This window comes from Panonychus citri, unplaced genomic scaffold, assembly GCF_014898815.1.
Source record: "Panonychus citri isolate SS breed McGregor unplaced genomic scaffold, ASM1489881v1 Contig00135, whole genome shotgun sequence".
NCBI lineage: Eukaryota > Metazoa > Arthropoda > Arachnida > Trombidiformes > Tetranychidae > Panonychus > Panonychus citri.
Window position 1 is genome coordinate 341635 of NW_026515540.1, and position 27514 is coordinate 369148.

General features: G+C 32.6%; 7 protein-coding genes across 9 annotated transcripts; 5 read left to right on the forward strand and 2 right to left on the reverse strand.

Moving 5' to 3' along the window:
- The first annotated feature begins 1265 nt into the window (after window positions 1-1265).
- LOC128392047 (putative fatty acyl-CoA reductase CG5065) lies at window positions 1266-6077 on the forward strand. The gene is made up of 4 exons (XM_053352027.1): window positions 1266-2005; window positions 2260-3033; window positions 3295-3552; window positions 3640-6077. The coding sequence occupies exons 1-4, from the start codon at window positions 1629-1631 to the stop codon at window positions 3722-3724; spliced, it is 1494 nt and encodes a 497-aa protein (XP_053208002.1). The 5' UTR covers window positions 1266-1628; the 3' UTR covers window positions 3725-6077.
- A 116-nt stretch (window positions 6078-6193) lies between these two features.
- LOC128392048 (mitochondrial import inner membrane translocase subunit Tim23-like) lies at window positions 6194-7147 on the forward strand. Its single transcript, XM_053352028.1, has 2 exons — window positions 6194-6446; window positions 6513-7147. Exons 1-2 carry the CDS (start codon window positions 6317-6319, stop codon window positions 7031-7033), a joined length of 651 nt encoding a protein of 216 aa, XP_053208003.1. The 5' UTR covers window positions 6194-6316; the 3' UTR covers window positions 7034-7147.
- Window positions 7148-7247: 100 nt separating this feature from the next.
- On the reverse strand, window positions 7248-10524 carry LOC128392043 (mitochondrial proton/calcium exchanger protein-like). Its single transcript, XM_053352023.1, has 4 exons — window positions 9602-10524; window positions 9285-9425; window positions 8014-9141; window positions 7248-7686 (listed from the first exon to the last, which is right to left on the reverse strand). Exons 1-4 carry the CDS (start codon window positions 10394-10396, stop codon window positions 7546-7548), a joined length of 2205 nt encoding a protein of 734 aa, XP_053207998.1. The 5' UTR covers window positions 10397-10524; the 3' UTR covers window positions 7248-7545.
- A 504-nt stretch (window positions 10525-11028) lies between these two features.
- LOC128392044 (unc-112-related protein-like) lies at window positions 11029-18001 on the forward strand. Of its 2 annotated transcripts, none has more exons than XM_053352024.1 (5): window positions 11029-11242; window positions 11344-11517; window positions 11980-13481; window positions 13640-13786; window positions 16480-18001. In XM_053352024.1, exons 2-5 carry the CDS (start codon window positions 11379-11381, stop codon window positions 16768-16770), a joined length of 2079 nt encoding a protein of 692 aa, XP_053207999.1. In that variant the 5' UTR covers window positions 11029-11242; window positions 11344-11378; the 3' UTR covers window positions 16771-18001. The 2 variants fall into 2 exon arrangements, with proteins under 2 accessions (XP_053207999.1, XP_053208000.1); XM_053352025.1 differs by having other exon boundaries at window positions 11029-11231.
- Window positions 18002-18133: 132 nt separating this feature from the next.
- Window positions 18134-21434, forward strand: LOC128392046 (uncharacterized). The gene is made up of 4 exons (XM_053352026.1): window positions 18134-20343; window positions 20402-20459; window positions 20529-20896; window positions 20962-21434. Exon 1 carries the CDS (start codon window positions 18160-18162, stop codon window positions 20005-20007), a length of 1848 nt encoding a protein of 615 aa, XP_053208001.1. The 5' UTR covers window positions 18134-18159; the 3' UTR covers window positions 20008-20343; window positions 20402-20459; window positions 20529-20896; window positions 20962-21434.
- Window positions 20339-21344, forward strand: LOC128391953 (serine protease 48-like). Its single transcript, XM_053351918.1, has 3 exons — window positions 20339-20343; window positions 20577-20896; window positions 20962-21344. The coding sequence occupies exons 1-3, from the start codon at window positions 20339-20341 to the stop codon at window positions 21342-21344; spliced, it is 708 nt and encodes a 235-aa protein (XP_053207893.1).
- A 2-nt stretch (window positions 21435-21436) lies between the features above and the next one.
- LOC128392042 (transcription factor Sox-9-A-like) lies at window positions 21437-27302 on the reverse strand. 2 transcript variants are annotated; one of them, XM_053352022.1, is made up of 3 exons: window positions 25302-27302; window positions 23094-23896; window positions 21437-22913 (listed from the first exon to the last, which is right to left on the reverse strand). In XM_053352022.1, exons 1-3 carry the CDS (start codon window positions 25796-25798, stop codon window positions 21829-21831), a joined length of 2385 nt encoding a protein of 794 aa, XP_053207997.1. In that variant the 5' UTR covers window positions 25799-27302; the 3' UTR covers window positions 21437-21828. The 2 variants fall into 2 exon arrangements, with proteins under 2 accessions (XP_053207997.1, XP_053207996.1); XM_053352021.1 differs by having other exon boundaries at window positions 23094-23899.
- Between the last annotated feature and the right edge of the window lie 212 nt (window positions 27303-27514).

Genomic DNA, 27514 nt, shown 5'->3' on the forward strand with positions numbered 1-27514 from the left:
CAATTTCACTTAATCATAATGATTTTTATTAATCAAAATTAATTGTATAGAAATGGTCAACCTACAATTTAGAATCAATATCAATTTGTAATGAATGGTCATCATCATTAATATAAAGTGAAAGTTAATTAACAATATTAAATTGTGACCATGAATAAAGTTTGTTGTTGTTGTTGTTTATTTGTTGATGTCTCGTTCAATTAAAATTGATTGTAAAGTAAAAAAATTAAACCTTGCCCGAAGCGGGATAATTAGTTAATTGTTAATAGTAAATTGTTGTTAGGAATAAATTATATTACCAATAGATACCAAAACTTTGATTAAAAGTTAATCATAACATCCGAGCTTCCGATATTTACAATTAACCTTGATTGTTGTTGATTTTTTTTTCTCGTATTTTTAATAACAATTTAAAGACTATCAAACTTTTTGTTTTTGTTTTCTCACTGATTTGCATTAATTAGAGACAAATTAGTTGTTCAAGTTAATCATTGAGAAGATTAAAGTTAATTATTTCAGGATTAAGGAGTATGAGGTTTTAATTAGTATGTTGATGTTTGATTTAATCAAAGTAATTCAATCCTTGAGAACCAGATTAATTCAGTAATCATCATCCTGAAAAATCAATTTGATTGTTGTCCAAAATCAATGAGAATCATTGTTGATTAACATTTGGGTGGATTAAATCAATTAATTGTTTCAAGTGTTAAATTTTTTCCAATCAATTAATAATAATAATACAATGTAATTGTAAGGAAATTTTTTTTCCTGTTAATTTTTTTGTTACTTTTCATGTATTATAATTATTGGCGATTATTATTATTGTTGATTATCAGTTGATTGCAATTAAGTTTTGATTTGATGATGATAAGAAGTGAATGCGAAATAAAAAAAACGATTGATTTGGAATAGGAAAAAAAGAGTTAATGTTTTTTTCTTATTCTTTTACAAGTTTAAGGGCTAAATTGTTGTTTCGTTGTTTTTGATTATCAAGTTTGATTGTTGTGACCTGAAAGAGTTGACATTGGGAGATTGTGATGATAACTGAGTGAGAAGAAGAAGAGTGAGTATTAAATGAAAGAGAAAATGAGAGAGATGATAAAGAAGAGGAGGGAGAGAAAGGTAGTTTTTCGGGAACGTCCAATGGAAGATGAAGAAAGGGGAAGGAATTTTAAAGAGAAAGGATAAGAGAGAAAGAGAGAGAGAGAGAGAGAGAGAGATGATGATGATGATGATGATTTAGGAAGAGGAAGAAAGTGAGAGTGTTAGTGAGAGAGAAATGAAGGTGAGTTAGTGAGATCTTCACTTTTCCTGTGTCTTTGGTCTAAAAATTCATTTGGATTGTTAATCAAGAGTAACAATCAACTTTATCGGTTTTATCAATTGTAGATTTTTAATTATGATTATTTTTTTAATCATCTGACCATTACAATCAATTCATCGTGTTTTTAATCATCTAATTGTTGACCAACCATAACTACAACGGTGAAAAAAATCCGAGCCCACGAAAATCATAGAAATTTATTCCAAGTTTTTGCTTTTATTATTTGAAATTGAATTTTATCCATCAATCTATCGGTCACCAATTAATTTCGTTAATTGTCATCATCACTATTTACAACATCACCATGGAGTCAAGTGAAGTGTGCCAATTTTATGACCAGAGGTCAATTCTGATCACCGGTGGAACGGGTTTGATTGGTAAATGTTTGGTTTACAATTTACTTAATTCTTGTCCAAACATTGGTCAGATTTATCTATTATTGCGTTCAAAACGTGAATTCACCTTTGACCAGAGACGTGAACGTTACCTGAGTTATGATATATTTGAAAATTTACCCAATTCTAAGACTCTATTGGATAAACTGGTCTTCATTGAGGGTTCAGTTGATGCCAAGAATCTGGGATTATCTCCTGAAGTTTTATCAAAGGTGACAAGTGAGGTTTCCCTTGTATTTCATTCAGCAGCATCGGTCGGATTAGAGGCTGGTTACAAAGGAGCAGAGTAAGTGTCATGTTAATCCTTAATTGTGTATCAATATGCAAATACAATTGGTCCTTGATTAGGGTTAACAAACCGAAACTAAAACGAAACAAATTTTCATACTTAATACAAATGAAAGTTGTTCAATTTCAATGTCAATCAACCAAAAATCAATCAACTAATTGTTTGGGATTGAAAATGAAATGAAAATTTTCTCAACGATAATTAATTGATTGGAAATCGTTAATCCCTTTTCATCTGATTCTTTCTTCCAGTCAAGCTGCAAATTCAAATCTTCGTGGTACCATGAATGTCCTCGAATTGTGTCGATCAATGACAAACTTGGCCTGTTTGGTTTACGTTTCAACGGCTACTGCTTATCACTTTAGATCAATTATCGAGGAGAAAATTTATCCAATCTCATGTACACCGGAAGAGTTTTTAAACGTCATGGAATCAGGTGATTCCAAGGTTATCGATAAATTTTTACGAGAAGACAAGAAAATGTTCCCCAATGCATATACACTGACCAAAGCTTTGTCCGAGAATCTTTGTGCAGCCGAAAATGGTAACATTCCCATTTGCATTGTCCGTCCACCAATTGTTTCCCTTTCCGTTTCAACTCCAACACCCGGTTGGACCAACAAGATGCAAGCATTTAACGCAATGATACTACTCTGGGTCATGGGATTATCTCGCTGTCTAATCTGGGATCCCGATACACGGATTGAAGTGGCACCCGTTGATTATGTTTGCAATGTAATGATCACCGCTGCCTGGTTTACAGCGGTCAAACAGAAGCCCGTTGACTCGGTTCCCGTTTATAATGTTGTCCCCACAGAGGAAAATTCAGTTACCTGGAGAAAATTGTTAGAATATTCTGTTGATGTTGTCTTTGAATCACCCAGTATAAAAGCTCTCCGATGGCCTGGGAGGGTCATGATTTCACCGAAAACACCATTCAAGTTAATCTATTCAGTTGTATTTCAACATATCATTTTCGCAATCTTTTCTGATTTAGCTCTACTTTGCATTGGTAAATCACCTCAGTAAGTAGATTGAAACATTTAACTGATTAATTCATTCATTGATATACAATTTAACATGATCACTATCACAAACCTTTATCCAATCAAATGCTACCACTAGTTTGATATTCAATTGATTTGATTTGATTTCCATTGCAATTGAATATCAATACTTTTATATTGAAATTGTGAATGAAATTGTTACATTTACATTATTCAAATTAACTGTTACCATTAATTTGATTTGATTTGATTTCGTTTTTTTTTTCATTGTTATTCCAGAGTTTGCTCCCTAATGATTAAGATGGTGAAAACAATTAAATCAGTTCATTGGTTCTTAACCAAGGATTGGCACTATGTTAATTCAAATTATTTAGGATTAACTGATCATCTTAATGATATTGATCGGAAATTATTTCCAATGAGTATGAAAGACATTGACTGGAAACCTTATATTCACACAGGTTATTATGGTATTAAAAAGTATGTCCTACTTGAAGATAATGATAATACCAAGGCTGCTATTGGACGATTGAGAAGGTAAACTAAATTAAATTTAATTGTTCTAATGAAGGGAGAAACTAATTGTTAATTTGTATTTGTTTTCCTTTTTCTTTACAACCATAGATTAACATGGATAACCAATGGAGCGATTATCTTTTCCCTTGTTCTAATTACTACAATTTGTATCATTTTGACTTTGTTTCTTTAATCACAATCAACTAATCATCTCATACCTGTAATTATTTTGCTAATTTGATTCATACTTTTACTTGTCTTTTTTTTATATTTACCTTTTTTTTTAAGAAAAAAAATCCAATCAATTTAATCACAATTACAATTGTAATCAGTTGAAATCACAAATCATTTCCTTTATAATCCATTACAATTTGTACAACACTTTTTTTTTAATTATCTATTTTTCCAATGTGATTGATTCACAATTAAAAGACAATTTATTTCAATTTAATGCAACAATTAACTTTCCAAATGATTTCTGTTTTCCCAATATCGGTTTGGTTGATTTTTTAATTACCATTTTTTGATTGTGTGTGTGGGCTAATTGTTAGTGATTAAAAGTAAATTATGTTCCCCAATGTATTGGAGTTTATTAATAGTTGAAAAGTTTTGTGTTTAGCTGGAAGCAATTTAGACGATTATAAACAATTAGCATTGAATTGAATTATTAACTTGGCAAATTTTAATTGTGATTAACTTTTCATGTTTCATTTTTGTCACAATTTAAATGTTTGAAGGTCGATTGATTGTTTAAAGCGATAAATTGATTTATAATCAATCAAAACTAATCAACGATTTTTTTTCTCACTCAGGTAAATAAACTTTACTAAATTGTCATTGGGAAAAAAAATCAACTGATTATAATTTTTTTTCCAGCAATCAACGGTGATTAAGATTGATTAATTGTCTGGTTTGATGAAACTTTTTTCTTGTAGAGTTGATTTAATTGCTAATAACATTTGAAAACAATGATTACAATTTGATGATGGAGATAAATTAATTTGAATCTAATTGTTACTTTTTAAAAATGATCATTTTGATCACTAAAAGTCAGTTAATTGCTCAACCTTAATTTGATCCAATTAAAAGTGAAGATACAATTGTATCAGTTGGTAAAAGCTTAATTGTTGACCTTTAATTGTTGACAATTGGTTAAAATTGTAAAAGATGAGTCAAGAAAAAAACAATCAAAACTCAATTGCAATTCAAATGCGTGTAAACAATTAAATTAAGCCAATAGAGAAATTGAATTAAATTGTTTGTGTATATATAAACTTGACCATTGTCCAGTTTACATTACATTACATCATCATTGAAATTCATCATCATCATCACTAAATTATTTTTGACCATCTAGTATATTTTTAACACTCAACAATTAATATTATTAACAATCTAACTGTGTTAGCATTAAAATTAACCAGGAAAAATTAAATTAAGATAAATTTTAAAGCCAAAAACCAAAAAAAAAGTACAAACAATTAACCCAAATAGTGATGGACAATGAAATGGACAATAGCTTGACCACTAGACTGGACCCATTGGAGGAGGTGAATGTGATTGACAGACAAAATTTGGTGACAACTTATGTGATGCTGGTTTACAATACTTTGTACAATCTTGGTGAATCAATTGCTGGACATTTGATTGGGATGGTCAACCGACCAAATCTGCCCAGGTCACTACGGAAACGGCAACATTGGCCTTCCTCTGAAATGGGTTATATTTATTACCAAAGCTATGGACCAACCGAGTGGGATAGTGTCCTATTTGACGAGTCAATGTCCATTCGGCTTAAGCTGGAATACACGCCGACATCATGTTCAGTCCTTCACGTAATGAAAAGTGAGTCAACCGCGATCAATAATGATCTTAATGACGCTGAAAATGAGCAAATTGAGGCAAGAAGACGGGCCCGTGCCGCTGAACGACCTGGTATAACTCTGATAGAAGATGAATCATCTTCGGATGATAGTGATGACGAACCTTATGATGAGCTACCAATGAAACGCTATTTTGTTAAGACGGAAAGTGAGACCAAATTTATACGGACTTCGAAAGGTGTTCATGCTGAATCAAGAGTTATCTTTGGATTCAAGATCGATTCAACTCCTGAACCACAACCGGATGATCTTAAATGTGAAGTTGTCATTATAACTGAATCGTTTTGTCTTATCGATCGAGGTCAAGTTATTCTTACAAGCACCACATCGGTAAATGAATGTTTCACCAGTGGCGATGAAGATGAAATTAGAACAGAACATGTTAAAACACCGATAATTTGTCTCGCTCAAACGATGGATGAACATACAGGCCGATTATTAGCCGATGGTATCACTACCAATTACACTTCCATCATCAATATAATCTCACTGGCGCTAATTTTACACTTTGGCTCAACTTAAACATCGAAATTTTCATCTCACTCTGGACGTTTCTCATTTCGTATTTTCATTTTTTGAAACTTACCTTCGTTCACTTTGATTTACTGACAACAACATTCATTCATTTATCAAGCATTAAATAAAGATCATTCATAAATTTAATCAATTTCGGTTAATTACTTTTTATTTTTTGTTATTTTCGAAAAAAAAATTCTTCAAATTTGGCGCCACTTTTATTTCTTTCGGTCAAAAAGTAACCATGGAAACGCTGTCAGCATGTTTATCCTTTTGATTTCTTTAAAGGAAATTAGTTAATCAATTTGTTATCCTTTTAATTTTTATTTAGATTTAATTGTTTGACTATTTTTGCTCTTATATTTGGTCGTTAATTGTTGGTCTTAATGGATCCTGAAAGAGTTTCACCTTACTCTTCTGCTTCTCTTGGCAATGTGGGCTTTAAATCACCTTATCTAAATCTTGATCCGAAAATTTTGTTACCTAATCAAGGATCATCTGATTACATTTATCTTGGTAAGAATTAGTAATTATTTTTCATCCTTTCATGTGATTTAATTGTTGTGTTTTCTCGTTGATTAGATGGTGGTAATCGTCCGTCTCGGGGTAGATTTGAATTGGCTTTCAGTCAAATTGGTGGATCTGTCATGGCTGGTGCGGCGGTCGGTGGTATAATTGGTGGTTATAATGGTTTTAAATTGACTTCAGCCAATTTGGGGGCTGTAGCGGGTAGTCAAGGTGCTCAAGCCCTTTCCTGGTCTGTTCGTCGATCACAGATTCTTAATTATATAGCCAAAACTGGTGCTGTTACTGGTAACACTTTTGGTGTTGTTGCTCTTCTCTATTCAGCTATTGGTGTGGGCTTAGGTTTCGTTAATGAAACCAATGAAGATGCTAATACAGTAGCCGCTGGAACTTTAACCGGTATCATATTTCGAGGTTTATCCAACCCTCAAGCTAAACAAGATGTTGCTAAAGAGTTGATTAAATCACCAATTTGGCAAGCTAAATTTCGTCGATCATTAATTGGTGGTTTAATAGGAGCAACATTATCTTCCGTTTTTGTCCTTGCGACAAATAAAGACAAGTATCTATCAAAATGATTTAAATTAACTTAGAGAATCAACCAAAGCCAACTTAGTAAAAGCACCATAAATCAAATTTTCATCTGTAATATTGTGTAAATTAATGTATTAAATCTAGTTCTATTCTAACAATTATAATGGTGGATCAATCAATTCTCATCGTGATAATCATATTCACTCAAAGAAAATGTTTTCCTTCATTTACTTTCAAATGAAATGGTAAAATTAACAATCGAATCTAATTCACCTTTAATTTTCTTTAAATTGTAAGCCTGTTCGCTAAACAATCATAACAATTAAAAGTATACAAGTTTCACAATCAAAAGGAAATTGGGAAAAGGTGATTTTTTTGTGAGTTAAATCATTTATATAATTTTTTTAGCTTCTCGATTATACAAAACGATTTATAAGGTCTCATTTCGTTTGATTTTTTTTTACACAATTAAATTATCACAACAATTTATCATCTCTTTTGATTGGTATGTTTTTTTTTTCATCACTTTTCAGGACAATTTAAAATCGTTTGATGGTTAAACTTTTTTCTCGGCTTCTTGTTTTTTCTTGGCCTTCTCTTCATCTTCCAATTGCTCTTCTTGCATTAACATGGTCACAATATCTTTCATTTGTGATGTTGGTAATTTAAACTCTTCCCTTCCGAGCAATTCCAATACCTGAGAAAGATAGAAAAGAAAAGGTAATTAGTTATGAGAAGAAAAATTTTACAAGTTGAGGTTAATTATTCTTGCACGAATCGATCGTAACGTGAATACAATTTAGTTTTTCATCTAACATTTACATGTTTGGTGGAACGATGAAAATTGATTAGATGTATTCAACTAACAGAGAATAATTAAAGTTTGAATTGGCTGATGTAAGAGAAACAAAGAAACTGGACAATGGAAACATCTTGTTCTCCATCATTAATTAGTGTATTTTTATAGCTTAATTGAGATAATCAGTTCTGCAATTGTAAATTAGAAAAGAAAATGTTTTCTCACCTTGAGAACATGATCAACCTCTACTTTACCATCATGATCGATATCCATTGCATCAAGAACAGCGATGATCTTTTCCATCTTGGTATTATCATCGGCTTTAGATATTTTCTTAACAGCTTCTAATAGTTCATCAACATTGACCATCGCTTCTTGAGTTTTGGCCACTTTATCAGCATCTTTGTCACCACCAGCTAAATCGTTGATTCCTTGTTCAAGGGAATCGCGTTTCGATTCAAGATTAGTAACCAAACTGTCCATTCGTTTGATCATCTTGTCCACACGTTTACCAAGTCTTTTGGCTCCTTTTGAAATTCGAACCTCTTTCATGCCTGATTGATTCAATTCCTCAATATCCTCTTTGTAATCATCCATTTCCTCATGAAGATCTTTCAATTCCTCTTTTTCCAACATAAGATCTCGATTTTCTAAAGCCGTTTCAAGGGAATCAAAATCTTCTGATGAAAGTTCAGTTTCCTTAAGAGCTTCTTTAGGTACAACTTCAATCTTTTGTGCCGCTTTATCGACAATCTCTTCATCGGCCATTTGTTTGAATGCTTCCTCTTCTGCGATTTCCTTCTTGATTGCTTCCTCTTCCTGCCTGATCAATTCAATCTTTGTCTTATTATCAATTTTACCTTCAGATTCACCAAGTTTATATTTGGCTTCGGTCAAAGCTTCTGTAGGTAAGGCTTGAATAGTAGCCTTGAGTTGATCGGTGGCCGGTAGTTGCTCAGGTAGATACAAAACTCTAGATAATAAAAGTAATGAGGGCGGAATCTGTTCATTGAGACTTAATTCAAGCCATTGAGCCAGTTGATTGCGAAGTTGAGCAACTGGTACACCGAGAGCTCTCATTCCCCTGGATCGACAAGCTTGTTGAAGCTCAGGTACAGTGAGACTGTCGATTCCTTCCTTCATAATCATACGATCATCAGCTTTTAAGCTTCGTAGTTTCATTCGCAATTGGAAACGCAAAAAATTACTTGTACCTAAAGCTTTTAATTCTAATAAACGACACAATGCCATCAATTGTGGACGACTTAAAGAATCAAGAGTAATCTCATCTTCGAATATCTTGGAAAATCGTAGTATATCTTCATTACTCGCTTGCTCTCCTGATTTACGAATCTGTAAGAGTGAAAAAAATAGAAGAAAATATTAAAATCAGTAAACTAGAATCGTAATGAAAGAGGAAACTATCAATTAAGACCAAACAGATTATCGTGTCTGGTGATGATAGAGACAAGGAAGTAACAATTTAATTTGTTTACCTTTTCAAAAAATTCTGCAAACTCTTTTGCTCTCTCTGAATGTGATTCTCCCTTTGATTGTAAGGCCATTTCATCTAAAGTGGTTTGTAAAAATTTGGCCATTTCGAGTTTAACTTTTAATTGTTGCTTGATTTTCGATTCCTGTGAGAGAATGATTAAAGAAAATTAGAGGGAATTTAAGATTCTTGATGCCATAGTAACAAAATCCATTCAAATTGAATGGTGAAAATGTGGTAACTAGAGTAATCGGATTGGAAAATTTCTCATAGAAATTACAATCACCAATGATCATCGATAATTAGATTAAATTTAGTTACCTTATCAGAGGCTGTTTGGAAAGTAGAAGGCAACATGTTGGGGAAAAATTTTATGAAGACAGGTAATAATAATTCCATGAATGGAACTATTATGAAAACAGAGAATGGAAGTAAACGAAAAAGATCGGCCGTTGTTCGAACCAATTGTTCATGTTCCCTTCGAGATAATTCCTTTGATCGTAAAACTTTCCATGCAAGACGAGAAGATATTTGAATATCAATAAATAGAAGACGAAAACCATGATAATAGTGAATAATTTCATCCTTGATTCGTTTACCAAGACTCCTTTTCGGCTTTGTATCATCCAATTGTTTACCTGAGGCATCAGTTTTACCAGAAGATGATGAAATAACCGTTGAAGATGCTGTTGATCCTGTTGTTGAAGAAGATGATGATATCTTCTGTTGATTTTCTTTCTCTTTAACCTTTAAAGCTTTAAGAGTAGATTCTACTTTAGAAGATTCTTTTTCCCATTTTGATGATGATAAGTGAATATATCTAATAGAGTTAACAGGAGAAAGGGGCAAGAAACTGGTTGTACTCAATGAAGTAGAAGGTCTCAGGTAATAATTAACATGATTACTGTTAATTGTTGAACTATAATTAACATTATTATTATTATTGACTAAGGTTTTACTATTTATAACACTACCGATCGGTGTTTTTCTTGTTGTTGACCAGGAACGAACATTGGAAAATTTTATTACACAATAATGAGAATACTTTGTACATCGACCAATAACATGGTAATTGAAGAGACCATTTCTCACCCCAAGGAGAGAAGATGATAACATGTTGACATGAGATAATAATTAAATTCGATGACAGTAAAATACTTTAAAAAAAAAAGCAGAACAATTTAAATTGGTAACAATAATTAACCAATTAGTTAATCTTCAACATGTTGGAGACAGAAAAGAAAAAGGTAAATAGACTGGAATTAATTTCTATTCCGGTAGATGGCGCTGCGAATTCGCTTGTGGCTCCATCTGGTTGGAAATTCTCATTAAACAAATTAATTTGAAAATAAATTCAAATCAAGTTACAATTAATTCAGTTGAGAGTTTAATTTGTTTTAGTATTTGAATGTTTTTAAATGAAAATTTGTATCTTGGAATCTTGAAATTGAGATTTTTATTTGACACTATGTTTGAAATGACTTTTGATTGTATTTTTTTCTTCTCATTTGTTGGAACGATCGGCTTATTGAGTGAGATGCATTCGAACACAAATCGAACCGTTTGTGAGATAAATCGATAAGGCGAATGAGTAGTAAGGAAAGAAAGAGAATTAGAAAGAGAAACTGTTCGATCTTTCGAATCGATTTAATGAAATTGAAGAAAAATCGAAAGTTTTGTGAAAATAATCGATTACTTTTGATCTTTAATCGAATGTTTGGTTTTCTGGTAAATGGAAAAAAATTTTGTTCATTTTCAAGTGAATTCATTTTCATGTAACTTGTGAAAATGTTTTGACAATTTAATTTTTTTTTCTTCTCTTTTGTTAATTAAGTTAATTTCTTCACTATTATTTCATCATTAGTTCATGTTCAATCTTCTTCTCTAACAGAAGTATTTCATTGGATTCAAGTGAGTGAGTGGATCGGATTGGAGACTTTCTTTTCTTCTTGTGGGTTGAAGGTTTTGTGATAGAATTTTTTTTTTGTTCTTTCTTCGCCTTTTGGTTTTTTGGAATACAAGTTACATTGTTCATTTTGTTTTTCTATTCACCTGATCAACAGTTATCATCATTATATAGTCAATATATATATTCAACATGGGTGCCGATATGGAATTAAATGTTGGCTCCTGGCAGTTAACCATCTATGTTACCGACCTTAAAGTTGAAAGGGTTTTACGTGTTAAAGGTGATCTTCACATCGGTGGTGTTATGTTGAAACTTGTTGAAGATTTAGGTAATTATATTAATGGAACAGTTATTTTCTTTACAATTAACTGTTTCTCTTTAAATCCTGTTTTTTAAAATTTACTTTCTATTTTCTTCTCTCTTTGTGATTACAAAATTTACAGTCAATTTCATCTCTCCATCAGTTCAAAAAAAAACCTCATCCATCTTTCACTTTTTGATTGTAATTCTCTTCACTTTTTATTATGTTCTTTTCTCTTTAACCAAATTGTGACACTATTTTCTCCATCTTTCTTTTCCTTCTCTCTCTCTCTCTCTCTCTCTAGTGATATATTATATACAAACGAATCCTATTTTCTCTCCTACGTTAGTTTCTTCACTTTCTATTTTCCAACTATCAAAAATATCACTTTGCTCTAGTTTCATTTTTTTTTCTTCTCTTTCTCTTTCTTCCTTTCGTTTCTCTGTGATCTTCTAATTTGTTTACATCTCTCTTTTTTTTCTTTCTCAGATGTTGCCATTGATTGGTCTGATCATGCCTTATGGTGGCCTAAACGAAATACATGGCTATCCCGAACCCGAACAACTTTAGACCAATATGGTGTTCAGGCGGATGCATTATTACACTTTACGCCCATGCATAAAACTTTACGAGTTCAATTACCCGATTTAAGGTTTATCGATGCTCGAGTTGACTTTTCAATTAAATCTTTTACCGCAGTTGTTCAATTATGTAAAGATTTAGGTTTACGACATCCAGAAGAGTTATCCTTTTGCCGTCCCTTAACGTTGGATCACTTGAAACGTAATTACAAATCAATCGGTGTTAGTCCACGTCAACGAGCCAAGGATGCTATGGGTCCAATTGTTCAAAATAACTCCAATGTATCCAAAATTAGTACACCCGATGGTGGAGGTGGTGGTGGTTTAAATAATAAACTAGATGATCCCAGGTTACAATCAGCATATCCACCATCACCCTGGAATGGTAACATTGCCAGTATTTCATCTTATAACGGACAAGTGACACCAGATAATTCTTTTGGCTTTAATAATGATCCCATTTTGCCTAATCTTGCAACAAGTCCACCCACGCCTTCATTAGAAGCTAAAAATGGTTTGTTGAGGCCAAAAAGTTTAATTGAAAGAGCTCGATTAAATACTGGTTGGCTTGATTCATCTAGATCATTATATGAGCAAGATGTTAGAGAATATGATTTGCTTCTATTACGATTCAAATTTTACTCCTTCTATGATATTAATCCAAAGTTAGATACCAATCGAATTAATCAAATCTACGAACAGGCTCGTTGGGCCATCCTAACGGAAGAGATTGATTGTACTGAGGAGGAGATGATGATGTTTGCCGCCTTACAATTACAAGTCAACCTACAATCAAATAATCCATTACCGGAGAAACAACGATCAAGCGCAGATGATGATATTGATTCAGAATTGAATGAGCTCCAGATGACTTTAGAAGGAACCAGTATATCATCACCATTAAGCTCTAACAATATCACCCACGTTCCTGAGTTGGCGGATGAACTTAAATTCATGAAATCTCGTAGATTTACGTTGAAAAGCCTTAAAAGGTACTATTTTGTCTTTCGGGATAAAAGACTCTCCGTTTACAAATCAAGAGAGGATAAAGCAGGAGAACCTGTTTTCTCACTTAACCTACGCGGTTGTGAAGTTACACCTGATGTAAACCTAAGTCAAGCAAAATATGGAATACGACTTGAGGTACCAAGTCACGATGGTATGACCGAATATCTAATACGTTGTGATTCTGAAGGTCAATATGCTCGCTGGATGGCAGGATTTAGATTGGCCTCAAAGGGTAAAACAATGGCTGACGCCTCCTACGAACATGAAGTCAAACAAATATTAGATTTCCTTAGTATGCAACATCCGGCTCCCGCTCCAGCCATTAATCCTAACCAAATAGACCTCAATGTTGATGATTATGTAGCATCTCGATTTCTTAGGAAATTCAAGGGAAAATCACAGGTAAACAGAAAAGAATAAACTTTTCCTCTCTCTCTCTCTCTCTCTCTCTTCTCAATTACCTTGTTTGATTGATTTACACCCTAACCCTATGTTACCATTGACCAGAAAAACAATAGAATCAATAACAAATATTATTATTACTATTTCTTTATCATCAGATCACCCAACGAATCCTAGAAGCTCAAGCTAATGTTAAAGATTTGAACAACATTGAAGCCAAAATGAATTTCATAAAAGCTTGGCAAGCGCTTCCCGAATATGGAATAAGCCTGTTTGCTGTCAAATTTGACGGAAGCAAAAAAGAGGTTGGTTTCAAAACAATATTACCAAAACTTTAATCATTAATAATTATATATTAATCAAAAGTGTTACCAATAGATTTCATTGAAAATTGACTCAACAGTCATTTCCATTCTTTGGTGATAATCCTTGATTTCTGGTGTATTTGAAAAGCTCATTATGATGTAATGTCATCAAGTTAAGATTATCAAGACACTTTATTCATCTTCTTCATTTTCATGTTAGGGTTTATCCTCTTCTGTTTTTATCTTTAGCACTTCCATTTCTCTTGAATTATCTCTTTCCTCTCATGAATTCCTGGATCAGAATGAATGGTCTTCATTCGCCTCATTTCTTTCTCTCTCTCTCTCTCTCTCTCTCTCTCTCTCCATGAAAACTCTTTTTACAGAAGTCACTTGTTTACTATTTAAACGTCATAAAGCTTATCATCTTCTTCCTTTTTCTGTCTCTATTTATCATCTTCTCCCACTTTTTCTTCTCTTTTTGTAACAAAAACAAGCTGATTAACCTTCGAGTATTTCTTAATTATCCCAATATTCAAATCTCTTTCGATAGTTATTTGGACAAAATCTTATTCATTAGCTATATTGTCTAACTTTATTGACAATTAATCATTTAATATGGTCATTCAGATTTTAATAAGTAACTTTAATCAACAATTAGCTCGATCATAATGTTTCATTATCCTATGAAATAGGAAATTATTTACAGGTTGTATTTTTTTCTATTGATTGTTTTGTAGTTGTTTTTTGTTTTCCATCTTTTTCTCATTCAGGAAACAAGCCTTAACATTCTCACTCTGTTTTGTTTTCATTTATAGTGAAATTCATTATTCAACTTAATTTTAATCATCATTTCCTTGATTGATAGTTAAACTTAAATTTGTCAGCTTTTCGATTTTTTAATAAAATAATAATTTATCTATTTCTCTTTTCACCCGATCACCTTTAACCCACACTTAATCTTTGATTTTTGTCATCTCCATCATCTTTCCGAAGGATGATGACAAGAATGATGCTCATTCGAATGAGAAATGATTTGTTTTCAAAATTGGATAATTTTTATGTTGTTTTTCGCACATAAAAAGATGTAAACTAGATCAAGAAGTTTTCAGAATCTTCATCTTTTCTCTCATCTCAACTTTCCTTTCGTTTTTTATTTTCATCTTTCTCTGTCTCTGTCTCTTTCTCTCTTCATATTCAACCTTCCTATGTGAATTTCATCATCAACTGTACGAAAAATGAAGATACTCAAAAAATAGGAAATGAACATGAGCTTAATTCTGGTTATGCCTAAAGCTCAAGTAACAAAAATCAGGTTAAACAGGAGAGATACATGAATATTAGGCTGAAATGTTGCCAAGATTGATTTCAGTCGTTCAAGTTTACAGTAAATTTAGGTCCTAATATTTGTTTTGTTGATATTTTCATAGAATTTTCGTCAAATCTTTGCTCTCTATTCATTAAATATGTGTAGAAATTTTAGACGAAAAAAAGTTTCAACTAGAAACAAACACATTTATTTACCTGTTGAACTTTTTTCGCAAGACTTTCAAGACCATTCATTGATTCATTTAATTATTTCCTAATTTTCACCACCACAATTAGTAAAACTCTCACCTTTGTATCAACCAAATGATAGAATAACAAAAGTTGACTTATTAAATTCTGCCTCTTCCATCACTATTATCATTTACCTACAATCCCACAGAGCTATAAATCTATCAGATTCTTTTTTTGTTTACTCCAATCTATTTTTCTTTTTATTCTCACTCACTCACTCACTCACTCACTCACTCACTCTCTTTCTACCCTTCTGAACTTTTCTTTTTTTACTCTCTCTTACATCACCCACTCTCATCATTTCCACCATCACTTCCTCTCCCTTAGAGAGAAAGAGATAAAGACAGAGAGTGAGACTAAACAACGCTCTGCCTGGTCGGCTAAATTTGGCTAATTTTTTGGGAACGTCTGTAGGTGTTTTTCAAGCAACTACAACCAAGGCTGCTTGATAACACTAAACTACTATATACTGTTTTCTGAATGATGAGGATAAGGATGAGGATGAAGATGAAGATGCACTTGAAGCTTTTCCAAAAATGATGCTCGTTGTTATTTTACGGAAACACTTGCTAAGGTTTTCTCATTATTATCTGTTACTCTTTATAACAATTTCTGGTTATATTTTCCTCCATCTTTTCAAGTTGATTATTTTAGAAACTGATTGTTAATATTTGGACACTTGATCTTGACAATCAAGAATAAATATTGATGATAGATTATTGATTAAGTTTTTCTTTTTTTTCTCTTTGGTTGATTAGTTAACCATTGAGATTAAAAATTGTTAAATTAACATGATTCTAATAATTTATCTCGTTTTGATGAGTGTTTAAGTTTTTCTCCTAGTTGATTTAGTACTTTAATCCTTAATATATTTTTTTAATTCTTGGCAATCGTGATCTTTTTTTTAAACTAATCAAAAAATAGCATTCGATTGCTTAATTTGTTTGGTTTATCATTAAAGTGATTGGAAAATATTACCTACCATTGTCATTGATTCAGCTTTTTGTAATGAGTTTTCTTAAATATTCATAATTTATTTTTTTTTACTTCTGTAAATTGTTAATTTCAAGGTAACTTGAAACATTTAATTGATTGATTGATTGATTAATTACTTTTTAATCTTTAATCTTAAACAGGAACTATTGGGAGTCGCTTTTAACCGTCTATTGAAAATGGAAACACAATCAGGAGATCATTTAAAAACGTGGAGATTCAACACCATGAAAGCCTGGAATGTTAACTGGGAGGTTAAAAAAGTTCTGGTACAATTCGAGGAGGAAGATGTCCAATTTTCGTGCCTTAGCGCGGACTGTAAAGTGGTCCATGAGTTTATCGGTGGATACATTTTCTTATCAATGAGGAGTAAAGATCAAAATCAGACCCTTAATGAGGATCTATTTCACAAATTAACTGGAGGATGGGTTTAAATTTAAACGCTGGTTTGATTAACCAGAGGAAAGAAAAGAGAAAGGCAACAATTAAATGATAATCTTTATATATGCATAATCCAATCGAGACAATCAAAGACCTTCAAAAATTAACAGTTAATAACATAAAACGGAAACTCAATTAGAGACCAAGTTAACACAATCACTGTTAAATCATCAACATCAATTACCATAATTATTCACACTGATGATTATAAATTATTATATTTAATTAATAAGATTATTTATATGTACTTATCACAAAGTATGGATACACAATTACAAGAAGAGGACACAATCAATCAAATCACAAAATCTTCGCCCTAAACAAAAGATGAGGATGGATCACCTTAACTCCTACACATCTTCAATCTTGACACTTTTTCATTGTGTTCATAAGTGAAACAATCAGGACAAAATCTTAATCAATTCACCTTAATTACAAAATCAACTCGTGCTAACACAGTGCCAAATAATTTGATGGAAAACTATCAACAATCAATTTTACACTTAAACAAACACACATAGACACTTTGGAATTGATTATTTCCATTATAATTTCTTCATAATTTAACCTACAACAAACTACTACCATTATTAAGTCGATAATAATAATAATTAACGATAACAATTAACAATAATGACTACAAATAGTTACCACAAATCAAACCCACCTCTCCCTTTGATGAAATGACACTTTAATTGTTCACCTAAATTTGTGATTCTATTTGTTTTGATTTCTCCAACTTCTTGATCATGTAAATTGTTCACCTTCTCATTAATTATTATTATTATTTTTCTTCTCTCATCAACTAATCCCTTAACCATTAACCCTAATTGTATGACCCAAAAGTTATCTTATCCTAATCTCAACAATTGTGGCAATAGTTAAATAGTGAACTTTAATCAAATCGAATCAACGAGAAAAAAAAACAAAATCACACCCAGAGAATAGAATTGAATCTATTCATCTCTTCAAGCAATCAAATTTCTATTCGTCTTCCTTATCCTCCTTAATTGTCACTCATCAATTTCCTCATTTTCTTTTCTCTCTTAATCTTAATTATCAACTTTTCAATTTGTCATTTGAAAAAACAACATCACATCTCAACGAACACACAAAAAAAAACAATTGCAAACTTTTTCCTCGACAAAATAAGGTAAACAAAATAAGAGAAACATTTAATTTCCATTGTTTTAATTAAAGAAAATAATAAATACTTAATACCAATTCATCATAAGTAAACATTAATCGCGATTAAAATATACTCCGGGGTGGAGCTAGTCGATCAATTAATCGAAAAATGTTGACTATCGAAGTTAATTAATTGTGTTTGTCAAATTATCTTAATCCTTACCTAGCAATCAATCAATTGTCTCTTTCAATCAATGTCTTTTTTCAATATCCTTGAACGGAAACTGTTGCCACCAGTTCCTCATAAATTACCGGATCCCAAGTTCGATGATGAAATTTACCGACAATTTAATCGTTTACGAGTTCGATCTCCAAAAATGGACGAAGATGACAATTTACCCGGTGACACAGTGAGACGTTCATTTCGAGGTGACCATGAAATGTCCAAACCTCGAGAAGGGCTGGTCAAGGTAGCGGCTGAAATTTTCCGTTATCGTTTTTTATCCTGTTTCGAGCAATTGACCGAAAATGATTCTGGTAGTTTACAAGGACGAATCATAATTACCGATCCATCGAGTTGGTCAATGGTTGATCGAGCGCTTGATTGGTTGACACTCAAACGCGCCGGTGTTTCTTGTGTTTTCACCTTGAACGATAAGGTTTCCAATGAGTTGACTCGGTCACTTCAGATAATCTATCTGATTAACATTGGCCATTTAAATGGTCGCGAGTTTGATTCGTTTCTGCTTAATCTTGCCGATCGTGAGTGTCGATCTTGTTGTATTTTCTTGGCCTATCCAATTGATCCGTTTAGTGCCAAAGGATCGTTGAGGCTTAAAATTTTACACGAATTGATTAGCAAAAAGTCAATTCCTTCCCCTTGGATCGTTGGTGCTTTTCATGCTCCGTCACCTTGGTTGGCGTTGATCGATCATCAAGTTAATCTCAACTATTTGCGACAATTGGTCAACTCACCTCGGTCATCCCAATTCTCTAAGGCCAATCGAATTGTCTGTTGTCGACTTGCCTTTCGTCTGGTTAATTTGTTCGAACAGATGAACCAATATCCGATTGTTCGCTTTTTGAAAACTTGGCATTCGCACAATCAGTTGATTGGTCATTTTTTCGTTAAAGGGATGGCCGGACTTCGAGAGAAACGACGATCTTCACCTAAAGGACGAGGATCAGATTCGCAAACAATTAAATATGAATCGGATTATCTTCTTGTTATTATTGATCGATCTGTTGACCTTTTAACGCCAATTCTTCACGCTGATCATTATGAAGCTTTCGTTGAACAGGAATTAGAAACTCGATTTCCAAGATCAACCGATAAACTTGACTCAGAGATACGAAATGTTCACATAAACGAAGTTACCTCTAAATTGAAATCTCTTTCGGAATCATTTAAATCAATGTACGGTCAAATGTCGGTTAAAGATCAAGAGGTTACCATGAATTATGTCCGTTCTCATCTCGCAATGGTCACTCGATTAACGGCAAAGATTAACAATGGATATGGAATTTTACTCAAAATGGAGCGTAAAGTGTTGAAACAATTGAACAAGAATAATCCACAATTAAGGAAAGTCCGATCAGCCGAAACGGACACGGATAAGAGTATAGTTGATCCACCATTTGGGAAAAATGCCTTTAATCCCGAACTTAGTCCCTTAGATCTTCATCGACTTGTTATAACTCGATCACTTGTTTCACAGAAACTCTTAGGGTCTCGATACTTGAGGGCATTCCTAGGAAAAGATCACTTTCACGCTAAAGATACAATAACGGTCTCCAAATATGCGAATCTAATTAAAACTTGTTACGATAAAAGTGGTTGCGGTCAATTTGGATTCCCTGTAATTGCCAATCTAATTGAGGCAATTTATTCGGGCTCATTGAGAGAAGATCAATTCCCGTTCGCTGAGGCCTGGATGAGAAACTCGTCACCTCGAAAAAAACTGTGCATCTTTGTCCTCGGCGGTATTTCTTACAATGAGGTTCAGCTATCGGGTGTTTATACCTCACCTAATCAAGAAGTCACATTAATTTCTGACAATTTACTAACTGCGAGCAGTATTTTGTCTAAATTGTTTTCTTAATTGTTCACATCATACATAATCAAGTTAATTTTCAATTCTACCTTCCTAATTAAAACCATCTGTTTACAGTTAGAGCTTAAATTGTCAATTAATTTGGTTATTTAAAGCAAACAAATTAAAATCTGATTAAACATTGATACCTTAATTTGTTGATGATGTTGATGTGGTTTCAAATATCAGCCACCAACAATTAACTTTTTTATTTAGCTTGAAATATGTTTCAGTTAATTGTTGTTAATCAATTGTTACTTGTTGTCTCATCATTAATCTTTAATCTAGTTAATTGTTCAAATCAAACGGATGATAATTCAACAATCACGGCATCACCAACATGTAGTAAGTAATTAAAGACAATTAGTTGATCATTAACAGTAACCGTCTAATTGAATTACAGATTGTGGTCAATTTGATTTAATTGATACAAACTATTGGCCCTGGTTGGTTAGAATCAGGTAAATAATCAACTTGTTTACTACAACAATTTACTAATTGATTACTCTTGATTGAATCTATCAAATTAGATCACAATTTGCCTCTAAAAACCTTAATTGTTTTGGTGTTTTAATCAGTTCATTTAATATATTAACGGCGGGCCATTGTGTTTACTCATCTAAATATGGTCTAAGTGATCAAGTAATTGTTTACTTACCAACATCACAATTTAATTGGATACAATTAAAAGTATCCAAATACATTTACGATTCCCGATCCAATGGTACATCTCATAATATTGCTTTAATTACCTTAATTAATCCAGTGCCAACTAATTACAAACCAATTTGTTTAACAATTACTGAAGATGTACCATCAGCAATTGTAATTGGTTTTAATCATGATAAAAATACAACTAAATCACTTGTCCAACAATCAAACGTTGAATATATTAACTGTGAGTATTGAAAAAGATGAACAATTAACGACTAATGCTAATGAATTAATTTTAATTGCTCTTAGTGGAAAAGTGTGAAAATGAAAGATTATCATGGATTAATAAATTACCACAATTACCTGTTAATCAACGTTTAAAGTTCACTGGTTACAATAAAATTGACTCCTCAATGTTATGTGCCAATGATACAATTAACGATAAATTTGATATTAATCATACAAATAGATTGAATTTGGTTAAATCTAATTGTAAACACAATTCAGGTGAACCTTTAATTAGTAAATCAAATGACCGATGGTTTCTGGTTGGTATTGTTTCTGGAACTTGGTTTAATCATGATTACAATGATTGTCTCACATTATTGCCAACAATTTACACTGGCATTTGGTATTATGCTGAATGGATTAACTATAATTGTATTGATTGTTGTTTAATTGAAACAAATTGAGTCTCCCTGACAATTGTTACATTTAATTGGTTGGTTTAATCATGACCATTGAATTGAATTTAATTGTAGAGCTGCAAAAATGATTATTTATTTATATTGATTGTTGTTTGTTTTACATGATGATGATTGTTATCGATAAATATACAAACATGATTATTGTTAATCATGTTAATTGTTGATGGTGATTAAAATAAATTAGAAAAACAAAAACACAATTAAAATGGAGAAAATTAAATTTGATTGATTTTTTTTTTCTTGTTGAAAGTTGCTTAAAACCCTTTGCATCTTTTAATCCAGTTAAACTATTAATTATGATCGTTGATTGTATTTTTTGATTAGTTAATTTTGTCTGCAATTGTTTAATCAATTGTTTTATTAAAAGTCAAATTAATCATTTGATTGGTAATAATATTATTTTTTTGTCGCAATTGTTTTGGTTTTTTTTGTTTGTTTTTGTCTTTGATTTAAAAATATTTAAATTTTACTATCTTGAGGTGGGCAGAAAATGGCCCAAGGGTGGAGGAGGAGGCGGAGGTGGATGATGAGAGTGGTGGTGATGTGATCCATATGATGTTGCTGGTAAGTGATGGTCAAGTTGACCCACTGAGGAAGATGAAGAGGAAGATGTTGGACGGACTGAGGTAATTAAACTATCGGTAAAGGAATCACCCGGATGAGGCCAACCGGTCATTCCGGTGAAAAGTGAAGTGGACAGAGCGGTGGCTTTTGCACAATATAAGGATGATGGTGGTGATGAGGATGAAGAAGAGGAAGAGGTTGTGGTTGGGGTTGAAGGTAAAATGGAGGATGTTGTGTTATTATCTGTTGGCTCAATGTAAAGGGAGGAAGATGATGAAGAGGAGGAGGAAGAGGGAGTATTATTGATGAGATTTACTGTTGTTGGTGTTGCGGTTGGTCGTTGATAAAAATCATTGACTAAAGTTGAACTTGCTGTTGGAGGTGGAGAGGATAAGACATCATGAATTTGATGGTGAATCTGATGATGAGGATGATGGTGATGATGATGATTAGATGCGGCAGATGAATAGACTGAATTGTGAGAGTAATCGGAGACAAGTCTACTCCAAGCGGTTGATCCTGTCCCACCGAGATGAGTGTAACCAGAACCAGCTAATTGATGGTGGTGGGAATGAGGATGGTGAAAGGCATGATGAGAAGGGGAGGAGATGGAGGATGGTGAAGAGGAGGAGGAAGAGGAGGAACTGAGTGGAGGTGGACCAAGAAATTGGTGCATGTAAGCTTCAAGGTGATGGGTTGAGGATGAGGTTGGTGAGGTTCGTGGATGATGATGACCAATATCTATATCGTTGTTGTTGTTGTTTAAATTATTTTTATCACTTCCACCGTTACCATTGGTAATTACTGTTTCAAATGTGTTACAATTTGTTGATGAATTTGTAGCACTTGTATTTGAGGTGCCAGATGATGAGGATGTTGAAGATGATGCGGTTGATGGAGATGATATTGATCCATGAATTGGATTACAATTATATCCATTAGATGACCCGTGGAGATGTTGTTGTGAACTGTCACCATTTCCGATTGGACCTAAGGGATTGATTGAAATGGAAAATAAATTTTCACAATTTAAAGATAAACTTTGGGGAGATGATGATGATGTTATATGATGATTGGTGTTGATTAATCTTGACAATCGGTTGTCAAGTTGATCAAAATCAAGATAATTAGAGGATGAGGATGAGGAAGAGGATGATGTTGACTCTTTACCAATTAATCCATAGGATCCATTGAATCGTCCAAGTTGTTGTGGGGTTGTGGGTGGTGTTGGTGGGCTTTGATTGTACCCAGGAGATGGACGGGTCAGTGAATAGTTTGTCAGGTAGCTTGGTGCTGATGAATGAGACGGAGATGATGAGGAAGATGTTAAACCAATTGATCCGGACGAAGGTGATGAAAATGATGCTGATTGTTGCCTGTGATGATTACCAATGAAAGAGGACATCATTTGATTAACGTTAATTGTATCATTATGATGATTATCATTATTATCATCTTTAACGATATCTGTATCGTCATCATCACGTAACACTGATGATTGATTTAATTCATCAACATGATGGAAATGATGTTGCATTTGTTGTTGTTGTTGTTGTTGTTGAGGATGTTGTTGGTGTTGGTGTTGCTGTTGTTGTTGTAGGGAATGATGAAATAGATGATTTTGTTGATGGTGATGATGATGAGCTAATTGATGATCAAATGATGATCCATTTGATGGTGAAGGCTCACTTGGTGGACGGGAAATTGGACTTCGAGAGACATCATCTTCAGCCAAAGTTTGATTACTACAAGAATTAGATCCAGGTGAATCTATTGATGATGAACAGTTGAGATTAGTCGATGAATCTTGACCACCACCCGATGACCCTGTTGACCCTCGTCCATGTCCATTAGATTTAACTGGTTTTCGTCTTCTAGGTTGATACTTGTAATCGGGAAAATCTTTCTTATGTTTAGATCGTAATCTTTCAGCTTCAGCAATGAAAGGTTTCTTTGCATCATCATCAAGTACTCTGCTGTTAACAATTAACACACGGAAACGGAAACAGAAGAAAAAAGATAAAAAAATTCATTAAATGATCTGAAATTTGACCAGTACAATTGATTAACAACCATTTCCACATTGAAAATTCATAGATGATGCAAACATTGGGTGAAAGCTGAAAATATTGAAATAACAACAAGAAGCAAAAAACTTAACCTTAACCCGGGAAAAAAATCTTCATCATCATCATCATGATTATCATTATCATCCCTAAAGAAGCTGAATACAAAAAAAACAAGGTATCATTTTTTTCATCAGGTATCATCACTTGCTCCTGGTTTCTCCTACACCTCAACCTTTGATATAAAAAAAATGATGAGGATGATGATCAAGATGATGGAAGGTAAGTTTTACACCAATAGTAATTGCTGAATCAATTGTCATCAATGTTTGTGGAAAATGTATCATTAAAGTTAACAGTTTCTCAATAGTGGCTATTTTCAAGATTGATGAACAACAATTGATGAGTTACAATGAAAAAAAAAGTTATATTCAAGTTTTGCCTCCTTAATTAAGGGGTTTGCTGGTTGACCCTCGGTGGCTTTTTTTATATATTAATATATCATTTATTCATGAAGCTCAAATATTATCATTTGCAAGATTGTTTCCAGAGCTAATCTATTTGAACCTTTCTCTCTGTCTGAATATTATCATGAAAAAGTATCAAGTCAATCAACAGGTAGGAATTGGGAGTGAAATAAGATTGAGTGGAAAAAAAATATTCACATTACATGAAATTGGATTAGGTTTAATTGTGGATTGCAAATGATTGTTGCTATTGTATTTGGGATGGAAATTAGGATAAGATTATATGTAGATTTAAATTGTGAACATTATAACCTTAAATTGTTGGCATAATTTGGTACAAACTCAGTTTATCACTTTTAATTATCATTAAAGATTATGATTAAAACAAACAGTTAACATTGGAAAAGTTTTTTCTTTCCTTTTGCTAAATTGAATAGTTTAATGTTTTAATTGCTTTTCTCACGATTTCACCACAATATTTACAACAGACAAATCAAGTTAACAACAACAACAACTAAATTGTTACTCTAATGTTTATGATAATTTGTTTATCATTTATCCTTAACTAGAGCTAATTAGTTAACTATATAAATTCAGTGTTTAAATCATATAATAATCTAATCTTGTAAATGGTTATCATTTCCATTGCAATTGTAAAAACATTGAGTTTGCAGTTTTGTATCTCAACTAAATTGTGGCCTCCGAAAAAGGAAACTTTTTAATTAGATTGAGATTAATCATCTCTACTCAGTTTATGATTTATTGTTGTTGTTGTTGATTAATTGTCGCAAAGGATTATAAAAGAGAGAGAGAGAGAGAGAGATGTTTGAATTAAGATACATTACCTCCAGAGTCGTCCAAGGGTTTTGCTTAATTCAGCGTTGTGAAGATGAGGATATTGTTCAGATAACTTTCGGCGAGCGGCTTGAGCCCAGACCATGAACGCGTTCATTGGCCTTTTAACGTGAAGTTTAATCTTGGACGCTGAAGTTGGTTTGCTTTTGGTTGTCACTATAGTCCAATCATATTCACCAAGAACTTTGCTAACTGCCTCGTTAATTGTTGAGGTTAATTGATCAGTACGATTACCTGATGATTTCCGATTATCATTATTTTTATTGGGAACAGAGGAAATGGTCAATGAGATAACATTTGATGATGAGGATAATGTTGTTGGTGTTTGTGGTGAGGTTGTAGTTGCCGTTGTGGTTGTTGATAGTGATGACGATGAGGGAGATGATGTACAAGATGAGGATGAAGATGATGAATTTGGTGTTAGTGTCACTAATTGTGATTCGTTGCACTTTGAATTGATTAAAGTTGGTAGTTTAACATCACTCATGTTAGGTTCTATTAATTGTCACTCAATTATCATAAAAAAAAACTTTGCAAACTTTTAAACTGTTGATATAATTTAAAGGGAAAACTTTAATAATATTTACTATTTGCAACCAATTAACCGACTGATAATCAATGAATGAAAATGATTGATTTAATTTTGCAAGAAGATCTCTCTCTCTCTCTCTCTCTCTCTCTCACTCTATGAGATTCTTTATCTTCCTGTTGTTAAATTAAATTGTGACGATTGATAATGTTATGTAATAACGATCATATTGATGACATTAATCAACACTTAGAATCAACAATGAGAAGGATAAACACAATTTAATCACAGATTTTTTTTCTCGAGTAATTAAACACTAATCACTTTTTGTTTGTATCTAAATTGTTGCAGAAATAACGGATTAAGGTTATAACATTGATCCCGATCCGTTAAGATTGAATAGCTCAGTTGAAATAGAGAGAGAAAGAGATTAATGAGAAAAATGAATCGAATAGGAAGATAAAAGTTGAGAGAGAGATTATGATGATGATAAATATTCGGGCGTGAGGAATAACTTGATTGGAGGTTTAATCAGATGATGAATTTCAGGAGAAAGAGATAGAGATGATTCTGGTGGAGATGATGAGGAAAAGAAATGACTTGAAGATCTAATGATGACGATGATCAAAATTATATCAACTGAAAGTAAAATTTGATGAAGAGAAATGATGATCAGAAAGATGACGATTTTTACTAAAACATTAGAAGAGAAAAAATTTTCTTTTTTCTCAATTTTTAGAATTTGATTTTTTTTTCTCTACGCTTTCATTTCTCAGGGTTTTCAGTTCAAATATTATACACACACTATCACAAAACAGAAGATTGAGAAAGAAAGAGAGAGAGAGAGAAATGATGATGATGAGCTAGAAAGATGCCTGGATGATGAAAGAAGATGTTGAGCTGAATAGGCGAGAATAAGAATGTAGGAGGAGTTTACAAAAGATGAGGATGAAGATGAAGATCCAGTAGAAAAGATGAAGTTGCTCCCGTGGAACTTTTTCCTTGTGATGACTCGTTGCCCAAAAACAAAGATGAACACTGTGTATGCGATGATGATGATTAAGATGAAGATGAGGATCAAGATGATGATATAGTTTCTCTCTCTCTCTCTTTCTCTTTTTCGTCTTTCTTTGTAAAATCATCTTTATTTTTCGTTCGCTTTTTCCTTTTCTTTTTCTTGTTTTATTTTCATCTATGATTCCAACGGAACTAAACCTCAACCTCTACAAAAATATCTTTTAATTTTTCTCCCTTTTCGCCTTCTTCTTCCTTCTTCTAATATTCGAGATCATCATCATCTTAAACTTCATCTTCTTTTAATATTCGCTCTTGATCTTCGCCTTCGTCTTGATTTTCGTCTATTCAATCGTATTTCCTTTTCCTCTTCGATCACGTTATCTCGATTTACGATTTTCATCTTGTTTTTTTTTCTCTTCATTTCCATTCATAAGTTTTTGCTTTTTTCTTTTTTTCTTATGATAAGATTTGGATATTGATTGAGTCTTTTGATTGTTATCATGAAATCATGTAGATCATCAAAAGACTCATTTAATTATTATAATTAACTTTCATCATCATGAAATTTATATTCTCACTGTTTCATAATTATAATAATTAAAACTCAATTGAACTCGACTGAATTGTCTGGACATTGATGTGACAATTTTATCAATA